General features: G+C 44.0%; 1 protein-coding gene across 1 annotated transcript; it reads right to left on the bottom strand.

Moving 5' to 3' along the window:
- Positions 1-1382: 1382 nt before the first annotated feature.
- LOC143987849 (actin-binding Rho-activating protein-like) lies at positions 1383-21831 on the bottom strand. Its single transcript, XM_077486942.1, has 2 exons — positions 21674-21831; positions 1383-4642 (listed from the first exon to the last, which is right to left on the bottom strand). Exons 1-2 carry the CDS (start codon positions 21746-21748, stop codon positions 4145-4147), a joined length of 573 nt encoding a protein of 190 aa, XP_077343068.1. The 5' UTR covers positions 21749-21831; the 3' UTR covers positions 1383-4144.
- Between the last annotated feature and the right edge of the window lie 465 nt (positions 21832-22296).

Genomic DNA, 22296 nt, shown 5'->3' on the forward strand with positions numbered 1-22296 from the left:
AAATATATATATATATATATATATATATATATGAAATTTGCGGAGAAAGACGGACCCCCCCGCTCCCCCCCCCATGAGCTCCGGGAGAGAGGGGCGGCTGCGCGCTGGCCAGGAATGGCTGTGGGGAGACTGTGAGGTGGAGGTTGGAAGGACAGACACCCACCCACTCCCCCTCCCCATGAGTGTCGGGAGAAATGGGCAGGCCGCATGCTGGCCAGAAAGAGCTGAGTGAAGAGGTGGAGGATGGAATGGATGGCCCCCCGCTCCCCCCCGCATGAGTGCCGGGAGAAGCGGGCAGGCCACACGGAACTGCACGAGGAGGTGGAGGAAGGAGTGATGGACGGCCCCCCTGCTCCCCCCCGGCACGAGCGCCTGGAGAAGCGGGCGGGCGGCACGGAAGAGCATAAGGAGGTGGAGGGAGGAATGAAAGACGGCCCCCCCACTCCCCCCCCCGGCACGAGCGCCGGGAGAAGCGTGCGGGCTGCACGAAACTGCGAGGACGTGGAGGAAGGAGTGATGGACAGCCCCCCAGCACGAGCCTGGAACGTGTGTGGGGAGTGGAACCGGCAGCTGGCCGAACACCCCCCCCCCCCCGGCGGCTCCCACATGGAGCTGGACGAGCATAGAGAAGCCCCCGCCCCTGCAGCCGGATCTGCCCCGGGAGAGAGGAACTGGTGGGCAGCCAACCTCCACCACAGTACCCAGGGGAAGCAAGGTGGGTGGGCAGGCGGTCTCCCTGGTGTGACCACAGAGAGATACACCGCCATTGCTGCAAAGACCCGGAAGTGGCGTATGTCAGCCCCACCCCCTCCTGAACCCAGAAATGAGCCGACGAAGGCTCTGATGGAGGAGGAGGGATTTAAAGCCCTCAGACTCCTACAAATTCAGGCTAGCCTGCGGCCAGCCTTCCAACATGTATGTATGTATGTGTGTGTGTGTGTATATATATATATAATATATGATTTATTTATTTTTTATTGTTAAAACACATTGCACAACCAAGAACAGAACTCCTGGTTTAGTTTTCCTGCTATGAACCCACCTCTCTGCTGAAAGCATACTGTCAAATATAACTTTGGTCTGTATTGCTATTACAATTCTGATGTTATAATACAAAAGTGCATGCTGGGACCAAAGAACCCCTTTAACTACCTCCTGTCTAGCCTATTATCATATTACAGCTGAGCAGGAGCACCGTTATCCCACATGGACAGCATATGATGTCCTCCCACTCGCTTGCCTTGTGCACGCCCTAGGGGCCACCCTTGATCTATGGAACACAGATCATTGTACTGGACCAGCCCTGGTACCATGTGAACACTGTGACCATATGGGCACACTGTACTGCATTTTTTTTTTTTTAACATACTGTCACCAGTGTGTAAAAGAGAAAAAAACTTTATTTAATTTCTTAATTTTCCAAAAAAAAAATTACAACTTCAAAAAGCTTGTCATGCCTCTTACTAAATACCTTGGGGTGTCTTCTTTCCAAAAAGGGGTCATTTGGGAAGTATCTGTACTGGTCTAGCATTTTAGTCCTTCAAGAAATTAGATAGGCCGTCAGTACATCGGGATCAATCGATTTTCAAATATATAGCTGTCATTAAATGGTGGCCTGCGGTTTGAACACAGACCAAGTGACGTGGAAGGCAGCCAGTGTAGAGTGGAACATCGTCACTCAGCAGTCATTTCGTTGCTGGGAACGCGGGCATCCCAGCAATCAATAACGCTGTGCGTGTGTGCCCTGCTCCTGCTGCTAACTATCTCCTGGATCTCATTCCCTGCGGCGCTGCGAGGTATGGCATAACGTCACATGCAGGCCCTGCTGCTCATTATCTCACTCCCTGACAGCTGCAAGGTATGGTGTGATGTCATATGAGCACCCCATCCCTTTCAGCAAGGTTCCTGGTGCAGCTCCCGCCCCCTGCAGCTTGCTTCCTGTCTGCCCTCAATGTGTGTGGGGTGTGTACCTCATTAATATTTATAGGGGCATGCTTTCTGTTAAAGGGAACTCTGGTGGGCACAATTTATGTTTATGTTCAGGGGCACACTGATGGGAACATCTGATGTACGGTGGCATTGAAATGGGAACACCTGATGTAAAGGGGCTCTCTGATGAGGACACCCTATGTAAGGGGGCACTGTGATTGGGGAACCTTGTATAATGGGGCACTCTGATGGCAACAAATGATGTAAGGGGCACACTGATGGGAGACCCCAGATGTAAGGGGGCTTTTTGATGCAGAAACCCAATGTAAGGTGGCACTCCGATGGCGACACCTGATATAAGGGGGTAATCTGATGGTGGCGCCTGATTAATGTCTCATGGGGGTACCCAATGTAATGAATTACTCTAGTACGGCACCAGAACACTAATGGGGACATTTACATTTACAGAGTATGTGGAGGAAACAGTAATAAATGCGCCAGAGAGCGTGGCTTGTGCCAGAAAAAAATCTTTCACAGAACAGACTTCGGACCTAGGCTGGAAGAAATATTTAGTGACCAGACCTCCTTGAATTTTAATTTAATACCCCTGATATATACCATGGATTGTAGACTCTATATCTGTCATACAGAGTAAATAATGTACACTGATTTGAGTTATTTTATTTTTTTTTACCAAAGAAAAAAGCAGAATACATACTGGCTTAAATTTATGAAGAAACAATATTTGTTTGCAAAACTTTATAACAGAAAAAGATTTTTTTTCTCAAAATTGTCTGTATTTTTTGTTCATATGGCAAAGCAATAAAAAAAAAAAAGTGGTGATTAAATACCACCAAAAGAAAGCTCTGTCTCACAAAAATGACAAAAAATGTATTTGGGTATAGTGTTGCATGACTAAGTAATTATCATTCAGGCTGGGTTCACACATGTGAATTGGATGGAGGTTTTGCCGTATTCAATTCGCATAGCAGGAGAATGTGACTGACTCTCTATGGAAGTGGTTCACATGTCTCCGGGGTGGCTGCGGAGCACACTGCACAGAAACGCTGTGCGCATTTACCTCTGTCTCAGGGCCGAATTCAGGCAAAGATTCTACCCTGAATCATCCCTGAAACAGAGAACAGGGATGGACAGCGTTGTTGTGCGGTCCGTGGCCAGTTTAGGTGTGAACCGAGCCTCAAAGTGTGACCTCACTGAGATGTGAAAATGGACCTGTACAGGAAGAGAGTGAAATTGATCGGTAATGTAAGTTTTCTGTAATCCATGGCACACTTTGCAGGTTCAAGTGGAGTAATATACTTCCTAGATTCTGTGCGTTGTAACTTCTTGTTCTGCTTGCTTCCATCAAATGTAGGATTGACTCAGATGACTAAAATAAAATATTGGTACTGCCATTTTTTTTATAATAACGTAGCAAGAGGTAACAAGGAGGGCTTGGCAGCATCAAAGAAGTCACAATCCAGGATAACAAGATCACAGACCAAAGGGATGGTCCAATACATCAATTCCAAATGGAAGGCTCCCTGCTTTTTTACGCATCATCTTATGCTTTGGGCTGGGTGCACACTTATGAGAATTGTATGCAGGTTGCATGATAGGAGACTGACTGGATCTCAATTGAGCCGGTTCACACATCTCCAGGATGTGCAACTTTGGCTCAGTTTCAGGTCCAAAATTCAGGTGAACATTCAGGCCTGATTCGTCCCTAAAATGGTGAACAGGGACGCAGTGGACCCCTGCTGGATGCTGCATCAGTTTTAAGTGTAAACCCAGCCTGAATGATGCTGTCAGACATTCTGCATTGCAGTATACCCCTAGTCCAAAACTGAAATGTTAGTTTTGTGATGAAAATTATCTGGCAACTGCAAACTTTTGAAATCATTTCAAATTCTACCCCCCTTTACTGTATTGCAATAATCCTGTTATTGGAAGTGAAGCGGGGTCATGTTAGAAGCAATGTTTACTATTTTTTCTGAAATAGAACAATCCTGAATTTGCTGGAAGATATTAACTTCCAGATGTGTGTAAGCTTCAAGATCCTTTCTGGCATCCGGAATCTTCTTCAGAGAGTGCTACCAGCTTATAGTTATTCATGGTGCCAAACCCATGCAAGGCTCCTGCCCCCAAATGCTATTCTACCACTTTGGAATTTAGCAAGTTGTGCAGTTAAAATTGGTTGACAGTAAAAAAAGCATCACTCCAGCAAAGTGATAACAACCTGGTCATCACGTCCTTGCCACAGCATCTCTCCCTCAAACTGCAGTAGCCCGTGCTTTCTGGCCCTCAATAAAACACCCACAAGCTTATTGGATATAGTCACATAAGCTTCAAACAACCTCCCAAATGTGACTCTAGTTAGTCCATCATCTCCTTTCACTCCAATTGTTTTCATGACAAGACACAGGTCCTCCACTTCTTTTCCTACATGTCTGTGAGCATCCTTGCCCCTCTGCTCTGTTCGGGAACCAGCTTTTGGCTTGCCGTAGTCTGGATGTTGTGTGTCTAAATGGGCAGCCCCAGGCCTTATGTCATTGCTAAAAGGGTTTTGTTTCTGATAAACCTCATGTTCTTTTGCCCAGGTTTGCCACGTCTTCTTAAGATTACCAACAGAGTTGCATCCTTGCTCTTTGCTTTTCTGTTGTAAATGATCCATGACTGATTCCTGGTTCGTTCCATTTACTGGTTGGTCAAACTACGAAAAACAGACACATGCACTTTTAATTCAACAACCATTGCAAAAAATAAACTTTACTTTTTATAGAGCCATAACCCAGTGGTCAACCCTGTCCTCAGAGCCCACTAACATGCCAGGTTTGCAAGATAACTGAAATACATCACAGGTTATATAATTTGCTGCGCAGTGATTGCAGTATTCTAGTCTGCATCTCCCAGAGGTAATGCATAAAACCTGGCCTGTTACTGGTCCCTGAGGACAGGGTTGATGACCACTGCCATAACCGATGCTGACTAAGAGGGCTTTGGTTTACCAGTTCCCCTCAATCTGCCCAATAAATTGTTCTTTTAGTGTATGTCAAGCCAAAAATTTTTTTGCTAATTTTGGATAGTATGAGGAAGGATTAGAACAGCGGTCATGTTTCTACTCATTTGGAGCCCTCTAAGGCCTCGTACACACGGTACAAAAATCAGAAGAGAAGTTTGAAGACGAGCAGTCTGCGAATTTTCGGATCGTTCGTACGGTGCATTCGTCAGACGATTTGACTTTTACATCAGACAAAAGCTGGATGTGCAGGCTATAAAATTTATTATTCGAACATTTATCACATGCTCCACTAAGTGTGTTGTGTACCTACTTAGGTGTCCATGTGGTTTGGAATATGTGGGTCGCACAGTACGTATGCTACATATACGTCTGGGGGAGCATATAACCAACATTTGTAAAGGTTTTGACAAGCATAATGTGAGCAAACATTATGATTTGAAACATAACCATGATCCAAGAGGTACCACTTTTTTAGCAATTGAGAAATATGTACCACATTGGCGCGGCAGTAATGCTAAACGCACCATCTCAAGAGCTGAAACCAATTGGATACATAAATTAGGTACACACATCCCTGGGGGACTCAATATAGAGTGGGACATCAACTGTTTCATTAATAATGGGTGATGCCCCCCCCCTTTTTTGTCCGTCTCAGTGACTGTGTTTTAATAACTGAAATTGTCATTTAAAGTACTCATATTTTGTTAATTAAACCACATGACTCTGGGTTCCATTGTTGTTCGTGTTTAACTTTTGCGATATTAGTTGTACATCTTTTGTGAAAAGTGTGTTATTTTCAAGTCTAATAGTCATATCTTACTTATTAGGCTATTTTGTGAATAGACTATGGGTTAAGTTGGGGAGCTGACGCTGGTTTGGTATTTCATTATATCATCACGTTTTTGCATCCAAATTTGTATTGGTCTGAGGATGGTTGTATTTAAATTTATACACATTCACTAGTTTTGTACATCTTGAATTTTTCGTCGCTGTTGGTGATATTACTGTTCGGTTCCTTTGAATGGTAAGTGTCATCACACACACATTCTACCATTGGATACAATTGTGGTATTCGATCTTGATCGAATGTGTATGCCGTTCGGCAGGTATCTCTTTTTACAAATTTTTCTATTTTCGGTAATGGGTGGAAATTTGGGTTTCGACTTCGTTCGAGTGAATTGGCTTTCGATTTTGACCGAATGGGTATGTCATTCGGTAGATATTTCAAAAACTTCTATAAATTTTTCTATTTTGCGTAACGGACGGGAGTCTGGGCTCCGCCCTCGTTCGAATGATTTGGTAGTTCGGTGGTTAAATCAATTGAATCTACGATTGGACGTTTTTGTTTTCGCCTATGGCAGGGCTCCTCACCTTACCCATAGGCTATAAAAGGGTTTAGCACAAGGGTGTGGGCGTACCCCTGATGACGTCAGATTTTGACGAAACGATCATGTGAGCAAACATTATGATTTGAAACATAACCATGATCCAAGAGGTACCACTTTTTTAGCAATTGAGAAATATGTACCACATTGGCGCGGCAGTAATGCTAAACGCACCATCTCAAGAGCTGAAACCAATTGGATACATAAATTAGGTACACACATCCCTGGGGGACTCAATATAGAGTGGGACATCAACTGTTTCATTAATAATGGGTGATGCCCCCCCCCCTTTTTTGTCCGTCTCAGTGACTGTGTTTTAATAACTGAAATTGTCATTTAAAGTACTCATATTTTGTTAATTAAACCACATGACTCTGGGTTCCATTGTTGTTCGTGTTTAACTTTTGCGATATTAGTTGTACATCTTTTGAGAAAAGTGTGTTATTTTCAAGTCTAATAGTCATATCTTACTTATTAGGCTATTTTGTGAATAGACTATGGGTTAAGTTGGGGAGCTGACGCTGGTTTGGTATTTCATTATATCATCACGTTTTTGCATCCAAATTTGTATTGGTCTGAGGATGGTTGTATTTAAATTTATACACATTCACTAGTTTTGTACATCTTGAATTTTTCGTCGCTGTTGGTGATATTACTGTTCGGTTCCTTTGAATGGTAAGTGTCATCACACACACATTCTACCATTGGATACAATTGTGGTATTCGATCTTGATCGAATGTGTATGCCGTTCGGCAGGTATCTCTTTTTACAAATTTTTCTATTTTCGGTAATGGGTGGAAATTTGGGTTTCGACTTCGTTCGAGTGAATTGGCTTTCGATTTTGACCGAATGGGTATGTCATTCGGTAGATATTTCAAAAACTTCTATAAATTTTTCTATTTTGCGTAACGGACGGGAGTCTGGGCTCCGCCCTCGTTCGAATGATTTGGTAGTTCGGTGGTTAAATCAATTGAATCTACGATTGGACGTTTTTGTTTTCGCCTATGGCAGGGCTCCTCACCTTACCCATAGGCTATAAAAGGGTTTAGCACAAGGGTGTGGGCGTACCCCTGATGACGTCAGATTTTGACGAAACGATCATGTGAGCAAACATTATGATTTGAAACATAACCATGATCCAAGAGGTACCACTTTTTTAGCAATTGAGAAATATGTACCACATTGGCGCGGCAGTAATGCTAAACGCACCATCTCAAGAGCTGAAACCAATTGGATACATAAATTAGGTACACACATCCCTGGGGGACTCAATATAGAGTGGGACATCAACTGTTTCATTAATAATGGGTGATGCCCCCCCCCTTTTTTGTCCGTCTCAGTGACTGTGTTTTAATAACTGAAATTGTCATTTAAAGTACTCATATTTTGTTAATTAAACCACATGACTCTGGGTTCCATTGTTGTTCGTGTTTAACTTTTGCGATATTAGTTGTACATCTTTTGTGAAAAAGTGTGTTATTTTCAAGTCTAATAGTCATATCTTACTTATTAGGCTATTTTGTGAATAGACTATGGGTTAAGTTGGGGAGCTGACGCTGGTTTGGTATTTCATTATATCATCACGTTTTTGCATCCAAATTTGTATTGGTCTGAGGATGGTTGTATTTAAATTTATACACATTCACTAGTTTTGTACATCTTGAATTTTTCGTCGCTGTTGGTGATATTACTGTTCGGTTCCTTTGAATGGTAAGTGTCATCACACACACATTCTACCATTGGATACAATTGTGGTATTCGATCTTGATCGAATGTGTATGCCGTTCGGCAGGTATCTCTTTTTACAAATTTTTCTATTTTCGGTAATGGGTGGAAATTTGGGTTTCGACTTCGTTCGAGTGAATTGGCTTTCGATTTTGACCGAATGGGTATGTCATTCGGTAGATATTTCAAAAACTTCTATAAATTTTTCTATTTTGCGTAACGGACGGGAGTCTGGGCTCCGACCTCGTTCTAATGATTTGGTAGTTCGGTGGTTAAATCAATTGAATCTACGATTGGACGTTTTTGTTTTCGCCTATGGCAGGGCTCCTCACCTTACCCATAGGCTATAAAAGGGTTTAGCACAAGGGTGTGGGCGTACCCCTGATGACGTCAGATTTTGACGAAACGATCGTCGGGTAGTTACGCTCACCCTTTGTGCTTTTAGCATTCGTTGATTTTATATTTGTTTTGCTAGCAAAATTGTTTATTTTTTAAGTTACGTCTACTTTTGTATGGCTCGGTGGAGTCATCTGTAGCGCTCAACATTATTCGGTTGAATAATAAATAAATTCTACGTGTTTAAACTTTATTACACGATCGGGTGCACTTGTTCATTTTGTTTTTATGGTGACACGATATCCCGAGATTTTCGAAAGGACCGGAACGGACCTGGAACTACGAAAAACACTCGAAGGTGTGGGCTGAATTTTGGCTTCCCACATCGAAAATTCTACACGGTCTGTGCAAATCGTCCGGTGAGGAGACTCGAATAGACTCGGAGACAGTTGAACGTCTGAGTGACTGGGTCGTTGTCCGGTTGTCCGCTTCGAATCGTTTGGGTATTCGTATTTGTGCATACTAATCGGTGATCTGGTAAGCCTCCATTTCTTATTTGATTTGTAGCTGTGAAGGGTCCACGTGGTCAAGCACTCTCTCCTGAACAAACAGGATTAACTACATTCTTGTTCACCTAAATTAGGACACTATTTTATGCTTTTGAATTTCTTTTCACATGTTTAAATGCACTGGACTTTTGGGTTATTGAAAGATGTTAATTCTGTCAACTAACAAATAATTTTTTTTGTATAAATTGTTGATTTCACTTCATTTGGATTCACCAACACTTAGGTTTTTTATGATAGTTTATTCATTTATACTTAGTTACACGATACTTCACTTAGTGATAAGCGCTGCACTTTTATTCTTTATAAAATTTTTGTTGGATGTGAACTCAACATCTGATTTTCAGAAAGTCAGTACAGGAATCGTCACACAAAAGTCAAAAGTACAACCACACATGCTCGGAATCAAGGAATGAGCCAGAAGAGTTTGGTCTTGTAAACTACTGTTCGTAATGTAGAATTAACTTTCGTGACATGGCAATTGATGAAATGTCGAAATGCAGCGCACATTCTTCTCTAATGGGATAATAATAAAGCTGCTTTGCTGGTGATACTGATGTAGTTATGCCAAACGTATTTTAAAAGGCATTTGTTTTGTATGATCTGAGAATTGCGAATCAACGCTCACCAAAATTATACTAACTTCTACCAACACACAATTAGCATAAGCGGTCCAAAAGGTGGCGCTTGAGAAATTAACTTCCTCTTTATACTGTATTGTTAGTATGCTAGACAAAATCCTGCACATGCCCTTTTGACAAAAATCAGACATCCAACAAGCAGACTGTGTGTATGAGGCTTAGGGCTCTTTTCACACTAGCCAACTCCAAAGTTACATGATTTTCAGTGCAACTTTGGAGTCCCACTTTGATTAGACTGTTTACTTTGATAAGACTATACTTTTTGTCATTGACGTAATGTCAAAGTTGGATCAAAGTAGTGAAGGAACCTTTTCTGAAGTTGCAGAAACTTCAGTAGTGTCAATAGAAATGTCACTCATAGAGCTACATGGCGACTTGGGGTCTTACAAGTGTAAAAGGAGCCTAAGAGAGATTTACCCTCACTTCCTGTCCTGCTGACAACCATTATCTTTGCCACGGGTAGCTATGGGTGCATTCGTGCATGCTCGCTCCCAAAATTCTGCTCTATGTCCCCATAAGACACACAGAGTGGGGCTCGGCCCTGCCCTCGCTCCCTCATCACTGGCTGTGATTAACAGCAGCAGGAGCCAATGGCTCTTGTTATTGTATCTGAACCAATGAAGAGGGATAAAGCTGCTGCTGTCGATGGCTGGATTGAGATCAGGCCCTGGTATGTATTTTGGGGGGAGCTGCATGCAGAAGGTTTGTTACCTTAGTGCATAGAATAGTATTCATGCATTTTTTGCACTAACACATATTTATTTTAATAGCACATCCAAGGCACAGAGCAGCTTTATTACTTTCCTGTGATTGACCAATGACAAAAATTTTCCCATGTGTGCTGTACAAGGCACAGGCTGCTATGTAAGGGGCCCAAAGCAAGAAAAATGTCCTGTCCCCCCCTCCTCATACCTATCTGCTTAACCTGTAGAGCTGCACAATTCTGGCTAAAATGAGAATCACAATTTTTTTGCTTAGAAGATAGATCACGATTCATGATTCTTGTGGCGTAACATCATCTTTCACATTAAAACAAAAAATATTGGGCTAACTTTCCTGTTTCGTTTTTTTTTATTCATTGAAGTGAATTTTTTCCCCAAAAAATTGCATTTGAAAGACCGCTGGGCAAATACAGTTTGATGTAAAATATTGCAACAATTGCCATTTTATTCCCTAGGGTCTATGCTAATATATCTATATTATCTGACAGGCTCCATGGCAGCATACGTGTGGGTTAGCCCCGCCTCCATAATTACCCAATAGGACCTCTACTCCCATAAATCTTTGCTCCAAGCTGCTATCCGTGTTCCTTTTTTGTCCTCCTCCATAGGACAGGTGTTTCCTATCTGAAGAGATCTTCACTACGATCAAGTCGGCCGACTATCAAGCTTTTGTTCCTCCGATAGGCCCTGTCTGTTAAGCATGGGTATGGAGTGTATGGCAGAGTAGCGCTGAAGGCTTGGTTTGTCCGAAGATAAGTGCGCACGGCTTATTACCTGCTATGTAAGGTGGCCATTATCTGCCCGGTGGATCGGTGGTGTGTGCTTGAACCTGTTCGGCCAGATGATCGTTGGTGGAGTGGTGAGCTGTAAAAATTCAGTTTTTCATGGCAGCAGTGTTTATGTGTTTTCTTTTTTCTACCTGTGTCTTTTCATATGCCAGCTGGTTCTTGTGTATAGGCGCTGACGCTTCCGCGTTCCAGCAGCCTTTCTCCCCCTGTTTCCGGGTCCATCGCTGCGTTCTGCGCATGCGCGGACCCAAATCCAAAGCGAGGCTTGGTTCCCGCGCATGCGCGCGGGCATCTCGCGTCTGACACTGCTGATGACGTCATGGGCGCCATATTTAAAACACAGTGAGAGATGTCAGAATTTGGGAATGATTGCAGGAAATTCAGCGACTTCCCGGGGCCATTCTCTGGTTGGTGTAAGGTAGGTTATGGTCTGCTCTGATGTATTGTTGCTCCTGTGTTTTGTATGGCTGCTTATGAGGGTCTATTGTTGTTACAGTCAGCGTTCTTAGTCATGGATGCCTCACTGCCTACTAGTGACCTGCCCGCTTGTAACAGGTATGTACATGGCTGGATTGCTGTGTATTTGTGGAGTATTCCTTAGCATTTGATACCAGCCTGGTCTGTATCTCTCTCTCTTTCTTGTATATTTCCTTATAGCCCTTCTAGGTCTGAACCGCATTACAGTGCGCATAGTCGCAGTGGATCGTCAAAATCGCACCACCGCAAATCATCGTCAAAGTCTGGTTACCGTAGGTCTTCCAGATCTGAACAACGCAGTGGTCACTCGCACTCAAGCAGAGGACCAGATAATTCATGTTGGGGCTGTAAGATGCCCATCCCATCAGACAAATCGCTCTGTGATCATTGCTTCTCTAAAGTCGCAGATGAAAGAGATGGTGCGGATCAACGCTTGGAATCTATGGTGAGAAGAGTGGTAAAGGAATCCCTGCATCACGCTATGGAATCCCCCTCAGACCCATTATGTCCTTCAGGAGGTGAAGGGCTCTTACAAGAGACTGGGGAATCTTCTCAACCAAGCCACCACTCTGTGCTCTTGTCTGACAGCGAATCGGATCCAGAGGATCCAGGAGTAGGATTTGATTATGCTTTAGTACCTGCTCTTGTCAAGGCAGTGAAAGAAGCTTTAAAATGGGAAGAACCCACTACTTCTCCCCTCCCCAAACAAAGAAAGTTTTTCAAACAACTCAAAAAGGAACAGCAACATTTTCCTTTCCTATCTGAATTGGGAGAAATCATTACTGAAGAGTGGAGCAAGATTGATAGGAAGAGCTGCATGCAATCAAAGGTGTCTAAATTGTACCCCTTTAAGGAGGATGATGTGAAGCACCTTGAATCAGCTCCTCTGGTAGACGCAGCACTTATGCGTTTAGTCAAATACGTGACTCTCCCTTTGGAAGACACAGTATCTTTCAAAGATCCGTTAGAGAGAAGAATTGACTCAGATCTGAAAAGAATTTATCTAACTTCAGGGATGGCTTGTAAACCAACTTTGGCTTTAGCCGCAGTCTCAAAGGCTATTGAAACATGGGCCGACAATGTTGAAGAGTTCTTGAGAGGTATCTCAGTGAATACGGCTAAAGACTCTCCCATTCAGGAGATCAGAATGGCATCAGCCTTTTTGGGGGAGGCATCTATTGACATTACCCGCCTTCTGTCTCGGGCTATGTTGGCAGCAGTCTCGGCACGCCGTGCTTTGTGGCTCTGTCCCTGGTTGGCGGATCCAACATCTAAGCAGGCATGGTGTCGTATACCATTTGAGGGAACCTCCTTGTTTGGTAATAAACTAGATAGCGCCATATCCCGGGCCACAGGTGGGAGGTCTGGGTTCCTCCCTCAAGACAGACGCCTTCAAAACCAAAAACGTATTTTTCCAAGAAGGCAGACCTCGGATCGTGCTAGAGAAGCGCGCAGTTATAGACCCGGCAGGGAGTTCTCTAGATCTTGGAGGTCCAGACAATCCTCCCTTAAGAAATCCTCAAAGGGGGCTTCCGCAGGTAATCAAGATTCTACCAAATCTTTTTGAAATTGGGCCCGCTCAAACATGTCAGGTGGGGGCTCGCCTTCTTCACTACCGACATGTTTGGGCGGCCTCAATTCAAGATTATTGGACCGTCAAGACGGTTTCCTCTGGTCACAAGTGGACTTTCATCAACACTCCGAGATTAAGGTTCATTCCCACAACAATTCCAGGCTCAGAGGAAAAGAAACAGGTCCTATTGACCTACGTAAGTTGTTTGCTGGATCAAGGCGCAGCCGTGCCCGTGCCAGAAGACGAACGTGGCGAAGGCATGTATTCTCCTCTGTTTATGGTTCAGAAAAGAAATGGCGCATGGAGGCCGGTGATAGATTTGACCTTCCTCAATTCCTTCATTCGCAAGGAAAAGTTCAAAATGGAGTCTCTTCTTACAATCCAACAGTCGGTGCAGCTAGGGGATTGGTTAATCTCAATCGATTTGAAGGACGCATACTTTCACGTGCCAGTAGCAAGGGGTTTCCAGCAATTTCTCAGTTTCGCAGTTGGCGATCAACACCTCCAGTTTACCTGTCTCCCATTCGGGTTGACAACATCTCCTCGGGTCTTCTCCAAGGTACTCCTAGCGATAGTAGCTCTTTTACGAGTCAAAGGAGTTCGTCTCCATCATTATCTGGACGATTTGCTCCTATTATCTCAGGACAGAGATCAAATTCTGGATCACAAGAGTTTAGTCATCTCCACTCTACAGACGTTTGGTTGGCTCCTGAACCTAGAGAAGAGCCATCTGGTTCCAACTCAAGTGATCGTGTTTCTAGGGGCTCAGTTCGACACATTCAAAGGCACTATCTCTCTGCCGGAGGAAAAAATCAGTGTGATCCGGGACAGGATTCACAAGGCTTGGGAATCATCTCATCTTTCGGCTCTACAATGCTTGAAAGTGATCGGCACAATGACGGCCACCATCCCTATGGTGAAGTGGGCCCAGTGGCACACTCGTCCCTTCCAGAAAGGGTTTCTGCAACAGTGGGACTCGTCCAATCAAACACAGCGCATACTCCTTACACCAGCGATGAGGATGTCTCTCCTCTGGTGGCTTCAAGGGAAGAATCTACGCAACCATCATTCGATAGTCCCCATTTCCTGGGTAATAGTAACCTCAGATGCCAGCAACAAAGGTTGGGGCGCTCATTGCCTTACGGAAGTAGCTCAAGGAAGGTGGTCGTTCCCGTCGCTGTGTGTGGTCTCCAACATCCTGGAGTTGAGAGCAGCCTTTCAAGCACTCATAGCATTTCGCCATCTGGTGGCAGGGTCGTCAGTAATGTTAAGACTGGACAACACAACTGCGGTGGCCTATATAAAGAAACAAGGAGGGACTCGCAGTTGGTCTCTATTACGAGAAGTAGAACCGATAATGAACTGGGCTCAGAAGAATGTGGTCAACATTTCTGCTGTATACATCCCAGGGGTCCAGAATGTTCAAGCAGATTTTCTGTCAAGGGTCAAAATAGACAACAACGAGTGGTCCCTTCACAGGGATGTCTTCGAGTGGCTTCTGACTCTGGGAGTATCTCCAGAGGTCGATCTGTTCGCTTCGCCGTACAATCGCAAGATGCACAGATACTACTCGAGGTTCAGGGATCCTCAGGCGTTCGGGATAGATGCTCTCACGGATTGTTGGAAGTTCCAGAGAGCCTACGCCTTCCCTCCAGTTCCTGTAATCCTACAGTTCCTTCGGAGGCTCAGAGGGGAGAAGGTGGAAATCATTGCGATAATACCATTCTGGCCCAACAGGCCTTGGTTTCCTCTGCTGTTGCTCCTCAGCTATCAGGACCCAGTTCCCCTGCCTCTCAGGCCAGATCTACTGTCTCAAGGCACACTGTTACACCCGTGCCCATCCTGTCTACACCTCAGGGCATGGTTCTTGAGAGGGGAAGGCTAGAAGCTCTAGGTTGCCCAGAAGAAGCGATTCCAACCCTTCTTAGTGCCAGACGGAAGAGTACCAATAAAGTGTACGAACGTATATGGGCCAGGTTTATGGGCCACATGTCTTCTAGGTCAAATTCATATAATTCTCCGGCAGTTCAAGATATCTTGTCTTTCCTTCAGTCAGGGTTAGACTTGTCTCTGGCAGTTAGTTCTCTTAGAGTACAAGTTTCAGCCTTTACAGGAGTTTCGTGGGCGAATCACACCTTAATTCAACAATTCTTTAAAGGAGCCATCAGGCTTAGGCCTCAAAAGAGGCCCAGGTTTCCCAAATGGGACCTTCCATTAGTATTGGACTTTCTTTCTGATCTTGGGAAAGGTTTGGATGCTCCCCTGTCTTTAGGAGATCTCACTATCAAGACGGTGTTTCTGGTGGCAATAACTTCAGCCAAAAGAGTGTCGGAAATTAGGAATCTTGGGTCTGTTGAACCATTTCTAACTTTCTTTCCGGACAGAGTGGTCCTGATCCCTATGCTTGGGTCAAATCCAAAAGTTACATCAGTATTTCATGAAAATCAGGAGATCGTGCTACCTACGTTTAGAATGTCAGACAACCAAGAGATTCATCCTCTGGTTGTTGGTCGCACCTTGAAACAATATCTGGACGCTACAGCCTCGTTCAGACGAACAGACTTTCTTTTTGTCCTTCTTCATGGCAAAAATAAAGGGATGCGAGCATCAGTAAGATCAATCTCATCTTGGGTGGTCCAAACGATTCAAAGGGCATACAAGGCAAAGGGCATGGTCCCTCCTGAGGCAGTGACGGCTCATTCAACTCGGGGCATCTCGACCTCTTGGGCAGCAGTTCGACATGTCGCACCAGAAGTTATCTGTAGAGCAGCTTCCTGGTCTTCAATTAATACCTTTGTTTCCCATTATTGTGTAGAGCCAGCTGCGCTTTCTTCTGTTAATTTTGGTTTACAAGTATTGTCAGTGGACAATGAAAAATAAAATTCTAGTTTCTTTGCTCAACATTTTTAGCCCACCCGGGTGTGTTTGGCGAGTTATTTCCCACACGTATGCTGCCATGGAGCCTGTCAGGAAAATGGAAAATTTTTTTTAAATACTTACTGTAATTTTCCTTTCCTGATGGGCTCCATGGCAGCAGGAGTTCCCTCCCAAATGTTGGAGTAGGCTAGTTACGGAACACGGATAGCAGCTTGGAGCAAAGATTTATGGGAGTAGAGGTCCTATTGGGTAATTATGGAGGCGGGGCTAACCCACACGTATGCTACCATGGAGCCCATCAGGAAAGGAAAATTACGGTAAGTATTTGATATAAATTTTCCATTATATATAATGTTTTGGGGTTCCAAGTTATTTTCTAGCAAAAAAATTTGATTTTAACTTAACCACTACAATACAGGGCACTTTCGCCCCCTTCCTTCCCAGCCCAATTTTCAGCTTTCAACGCTCTCGCACTTTCAATGACAATTGCGCGGTCATGCTACACTGTACCCAAATGAAATTTTTATCATTTTGTTCGCACAAATAGAGCTTTATTTTGGTGGTATTTATTCACGACTCCGTTTTGAATTTTTTGCGATATAAGCGCAAAAAAAGCGGAAATTTGGAAAAAAAACAATATTTTCTTTTTTCTATTTTAAAAGAAATCCAATAAAATCAAATTTTGTCATAAATTTAAGCCAAAATGTATTCTGCTACATGTTTTTGGTAAAAAAAATTCAGTTAAGTGTATAATAATTGGTTTGTGTGATCACGGACATATGTACGCAAATGATCATGTACAGATGTGTGCAGGTGATCACGTACATATGTGTGCAGATAATCATTGGAACATGTGATTTTAGTGGGACATGTGTTTTTTTTATTTGGGGACATGTCTTTTTATTATTTGGGGACATGTGTGGTGACATGTGTATTGTGGTGACATGTGTGTTTACACTGTGTGGTGATTTGTGTTTACACTAGACTGGTGATCAGTGAGTAAAAAGCTGTAAAAACATCTCATACTCACTGATCACCAGCCGGCTGCAGGGATCTGCTCTCCTCTCCTCAGCAATGACTTCTGTGTGAGGAGAGAAGGAGCCGATTGCCTAGCAACCGACTGTTTGTTTACATCACATGACGGCCGTGATTGGACACGGCCGTCATGTGATCAGGAGGGCCAATCACAGAGCCCTCCTGCCGATCCGAGATACGCCATGTCCGGGTGACACGAGCACATCGGGATTGCGCCGCTGCGCGGGCACGCGCTCGCGCAATCCCCCTCCTTCTGAAGGACGTTCCTGAACGTCCTATCAGAAGTAGACGGCTCCCACCCGGCCGTATATGTGCATTGGCCGGGTGGGAAGTGGTTAAGAAAGAAGTGTCAGAAAAAGATTTAGAATTTAAGTGGTTAAACTTCCTGCATTTACACAGTTAATCTGGCAGTCTGCCCAGATTATTTATTTACACAGAAGTTCTATCCCTTTGATCTAAAAAGGAAGTTTAGTTACAATGTTGCAAGTTAACCACTTGCTTACTGGGCACTTAAACCCCCCTCAGTCCCAGACCAATTTTCAGCTTTCAGCGCTGATGCACTTTGAGTGACAATTACGCGGTCATACAACACTGTACCCAAATGAAATTTTTATCATTTTTTTCCCACAAATAGAGCTTTCTTTTGGTGGTATTTAGTTACAGCTCGGAGTTTTATTTTTTGCTAAACAAACAAAAAAAGATGCAAAAAAAAAAAATCATGTTTTAATAGTTTGTTATAAAATTTTGCAAACGGGTCATTTTTCTCCTTCATTGAAGTGCGCTGATTAGGCGGCACTGATAGGCTGCATTGGTGGGCACTGATGGGCTGCATTGGTGGGCACTGATGGGCTGCATTGGTGGGCACTGATAGGCTGCACCGGTGGGCACTGATAGGCATAGTTAAGGCGGCACTAATAGGCACAGATAAGGCGGCACCGATGGGCACAGATAAGGCGGCACTGATGGGCAAAGATGGGCACAGATAAGATGGCACGGATAAGTGGCACGGATGGGTGGCACGGATGGGCACTGATAGGTACCACAGATAGATGGGACTGATGGGCACTGATAGGTGGCACTGATAGGTGGCTCTGATAGGTGGCACTGCTGGGCACTGATGGGCGGCACTGCTGGGCACAGATGGGCGGCACTGGGGTGCAGCACCTTTGAGGCAGATTGGGTGGCACTGTGGGTGGCACTGTGGGTGGCACTGTGGGGTGGCACTGTGGGTGGCACTGTGGGCACTATGGGCACTGACGGGGGGCACTTACTTTTGCTTTTATTTTACTTCAGGATGGCACTGCGGGAGGCAGGTGGGCACAGGCAGGTGGCAGGTGGTCCCTTGTATTGATGGCCGTGATCGGGACTGATGTCCCGATCACGGCCGCCGGTGATCGGCTTTTTTTTTCTCTCCTCGCGCTGTCAGCGCGAGGAGGAATAATAGCCGATTACCGGCTCCGTTCTATCACATGATCAGCTGTCATTGGCTGACAGCTGATCACATGATAAGGGGTCGGGATCGACCCCTTACACGGATCGGTGATCAGGCGAGTCTCACGGACTCGCCGATCACAGGGGGCGCGCAGGCCGCTCGTAACCGGGACGACGTCAATAGACGTAGTCCCGGAAATGTAGGTCCGCGCTAATGCCGTCATTTGGCAATAGCGCGGATCTGTAGTGGTTAAAAAAAACTCGGCAGACTGCCCAGATGTTTTCTTTTGAGAGCTGAGTGAGCAGATAGTTTCTCCACTTGTTTATATGAAAGAATAGGCAACCACTGCAGGAGAGATTGAGGGGGTGAATCGAGATCACATTGTTTTAATGATTTATTGTGCAGCTCTATTAACCTGTCTGAAAAAACATCTGTGTACTTACCTTTTTTCGTTTACTACAGTCCAGTCATGTGATCCTGCAGCTCTAGCTCAGGGAGTGCTCAACAATAGCTTGGAATTCTGGGAGCCGTCACATCACCCATAGGCTGTCATGGCCCAACCATTGTCTGCACTCCATACCCATGCAGCAGCCGCTTGCTGACACAGGGATGCCAGAGCTGCAGGATCACATGACGGGACCAGAATGGATTAAAAATAAGCACACACGTCTTTTTTTTTTATACAGATTAGGGGAGGAAGGAGCATCTTTTAGTATAGATAGTGTTAAGACTCATACACACAATCCGATTGTTAGCAGGGGTGTCTGTTGACAGACTGTTGTCCTAAAATCTGACCATTAGTACGCTCCATCTGACAATTGTTGTCCAACTTTCGGGCCAACATATGTTGGATGGCAGGCTAGTAAATTTTTAGTGGACTACGGTCTGTTGTCTGATTTTCGTATCGTCAGTATACAAGTCCGTCATACAGAAGTTAAAAGTACAAACACGCATGCTCGGAATCAATGCTCACCAAACACAAAATTAGCAGAAGAGACCCAAAGGGTGGCACTCAAGAGCTGACATTCCTTGTAGTATGTCACTGTGTTTGTGTTTGTTGACCGACAATTGTGTGCTGTTAGTATGGAAGACAAGTTCCAGGCACACACCCTTTGGACAAAAATCAGACAGTCGGTTTGCCAAAAATCAGATCGTCTGTATGAGGCTTTAGGCCAGTGATGGCGAACCTTGGCACCCCAGATGTTTTGGAACTACATTTCCCATGATACTCATGCACTCTGCAGTGTAGTTAAGCATCATGGGAAATGTAGTTCCAAAACATCTGGGGTGCCAAGGTTCACCATCACTGCTTTAGGCTGTTCTTCCGTTTTAGGGTCCCATTCACACATTAGCGTTTTGTAGCTCAAAGCTCCAGAATGTTCAAAATCTTATGATTTTCATTTGTGCCTGTTTACACCTAGGCGTAGTGCCAAAATCGTACATGACCTTAATTTGTGCTTCAACTGTTTTTGGCTTCAATAGACTTCAATTGGAAACAAACGAAGATGCGAGTATTGCATTTTTTCTCCTCCCATTGACTAAAAGTAAAAAATGCTCAAGTTTCACACGCTTACAAAAACACTCAAGAAATGTAAAAAAACCTGTAAAACGACCAGAGACTCTTAAGTGTGAATGTAGCCCTATAACCAGTACTGATAAAAAAAAATAACGTTCTTTAGCAAGGAACATACATTTCACATTAATAACTATTCTACCAAAATTAGTGTATGCTGTAAATTGCCTCCACCATTTCTTCTGTTTCTGCTTGCTGGAGGCTGCCATTTTGCTAAAGCCAAGAGCCCCCGAACTGTAAATCATAAAGTGGAACTAAACCCATAGATTTAACAGTTTCAAAAAAACAGTTACATTCCTGGATTGCTAACTGTCACATTTGGCTGTGTCCTCAAACTGTCAAACTATCAAATGGCTGGTGTTATAGCTGATCACATGTGCTGCACCATAGTAGTTGCAGAAAAAACAAATGCAGCTTCCTTGGCTGTAAAAGATAGGATGGTTTAATTCTACTTTAAGGCTGACAGCAAATCGGCCTCTACAAACTCAGCAATGCCTAAAATGGAAAACAACTGAGCATGTGCAGAGCAGGCGAGACCGTGTATTACTGGATTTTAACTAACCGCGCTATAGCTGAATGATGGCTAGTTCTGGGAGGCTGTCATATGACGGCCTCCCATGATTGCAGGCGGCGCATTCTGTGATCACTGTGATCACAGATTGAGGTAAAGTGCCAATCACAGCTGATCACGGATGTAAATAGAAGCCGGTGATTGGCTGACAGCATTGGGAGAGGAGAAGAGAGACGATTACCGGCTTCTCTAAAAGACATGGGCACCGATTATCAGTTCAGTCCCTACAGTGCCCTCTAGTGCTGTCATTCAGTGCCTCCTTATCAGTGTCACCTATCAGTGCCGCCTATCCATGCCCACCAGTGCTGCCTCATTGGTGCAGCCTATCAGTGCCCATGAGTGCCCCCTCATCAGTGCCCACCAGTGATGCCTCATCAGTGCAGCCTATTAGTGCCAGCTCATCAGTGCACATCAGTGAAGGAGAAAAATTACCTGTTTGCCAAATTTTCGAACAAACTATGAAAACTTTTTTTTTTGTTTTTTTACATTTTCGGTCTTTACCGTATTTGTTTATTTAGCAAAAATAAAATAAAAAACCCAGTGGTGCTTAAGTACTGCCAAAAGAAAGCTCTATTTGTGCAAATAAAATTATAAAATATATGGGTACAGGTTTGCATAACCACGCAATTGTCATTCAATGTGTGACAACACTGAAAGCTGAAAATTGGCCTGGACAGGAAGGGGGTAAAAGTGCCCAGAAGGCAATTGGTTAAACATCAATATTTTTGAAGTTATACATAGCTATACCTGCAAAGGGGGCCAGCCTGTATATATCCGGAAGGACTTAATTTTCCTAATAAAGTTCCACTTTAAATAGTCACAGGGTCAGACTGAAATCTCTTCTAGCACAGAGGTATTATGCACCGTCAAGAGGACAGGAGTTAAATGCAGTGCTTGGTAGAAGAAAGACAACCTACCCCACATATAAATAGCAGGCTCCATTTGGAATTAAACAGCGCTGTATATTCTGATATAAGACACTACACTGAGCATTTCTATAAGCAGAGAAGCTGAACATACCAGATTGTTAACATGGTTGAAGCTGCAGCAGACTGTCACACACTCTATGAACTTCCTGTTATCCCAGCTGTGCATTACAAAGCCGATAAACTCACTTACAATACATTGTACAAGTCACATGCCTGCAGCATCCAATCACTTCTGAAGCTGCAGAATCACAATCCTTCCTCCAGATTACACTGCTATATAGAGACATGGAATTTGTATGGGAGAGGCCGCACTGATCTCCTCTCCAAGGGATGAGGCCTTTTATCATAATCCGCCTCTCTAATAGGAGCAGGGAGAGTCAAAGTGCGTGCTTCTAGCATGGTTTATTGTTATACAGTGTTAAAGGTTCTTTTGATTGTCTCATGTAAATACAGTGCCTTGAAAAAGTATTCATACCCCTTGACATGTCCCACATTTTGTCATGTTACAACCAAAAACGGAAAGGTATTTTATTGGGATTTTATGTGATAGACCAACACAAAGTGGCACATAACATTGGGAAGGGTTATCACCCCTGTAACATTTTTTTTGCTTTCTGTGCACCTCTTCAGAAGATTTCACCTCACTTTCTGTCCCAATGACAAATGTTTTTTGAAAATTTGGTGTATTTAGTAAAACAAGGATTGGGATAAAGC

Source organism: Lithobates pipiens, unplaced genomic scaffold (assembly GCF_037356315.1).
Source record: "Lithobates pipiens isolate NorthernLeopardFrog02 unplaced genomic scaffold, aLitPip1_a1.2 Scaffold_18, whole genome shotgun sequence".
In the NCBI taxonomy this organism is placed as follows: domain Eukaryota; kingdom Metazoa; phylum Chordata; class Amphibia; order Anura; family Ranidae; genus Lithobates; species Lithobates pipiens.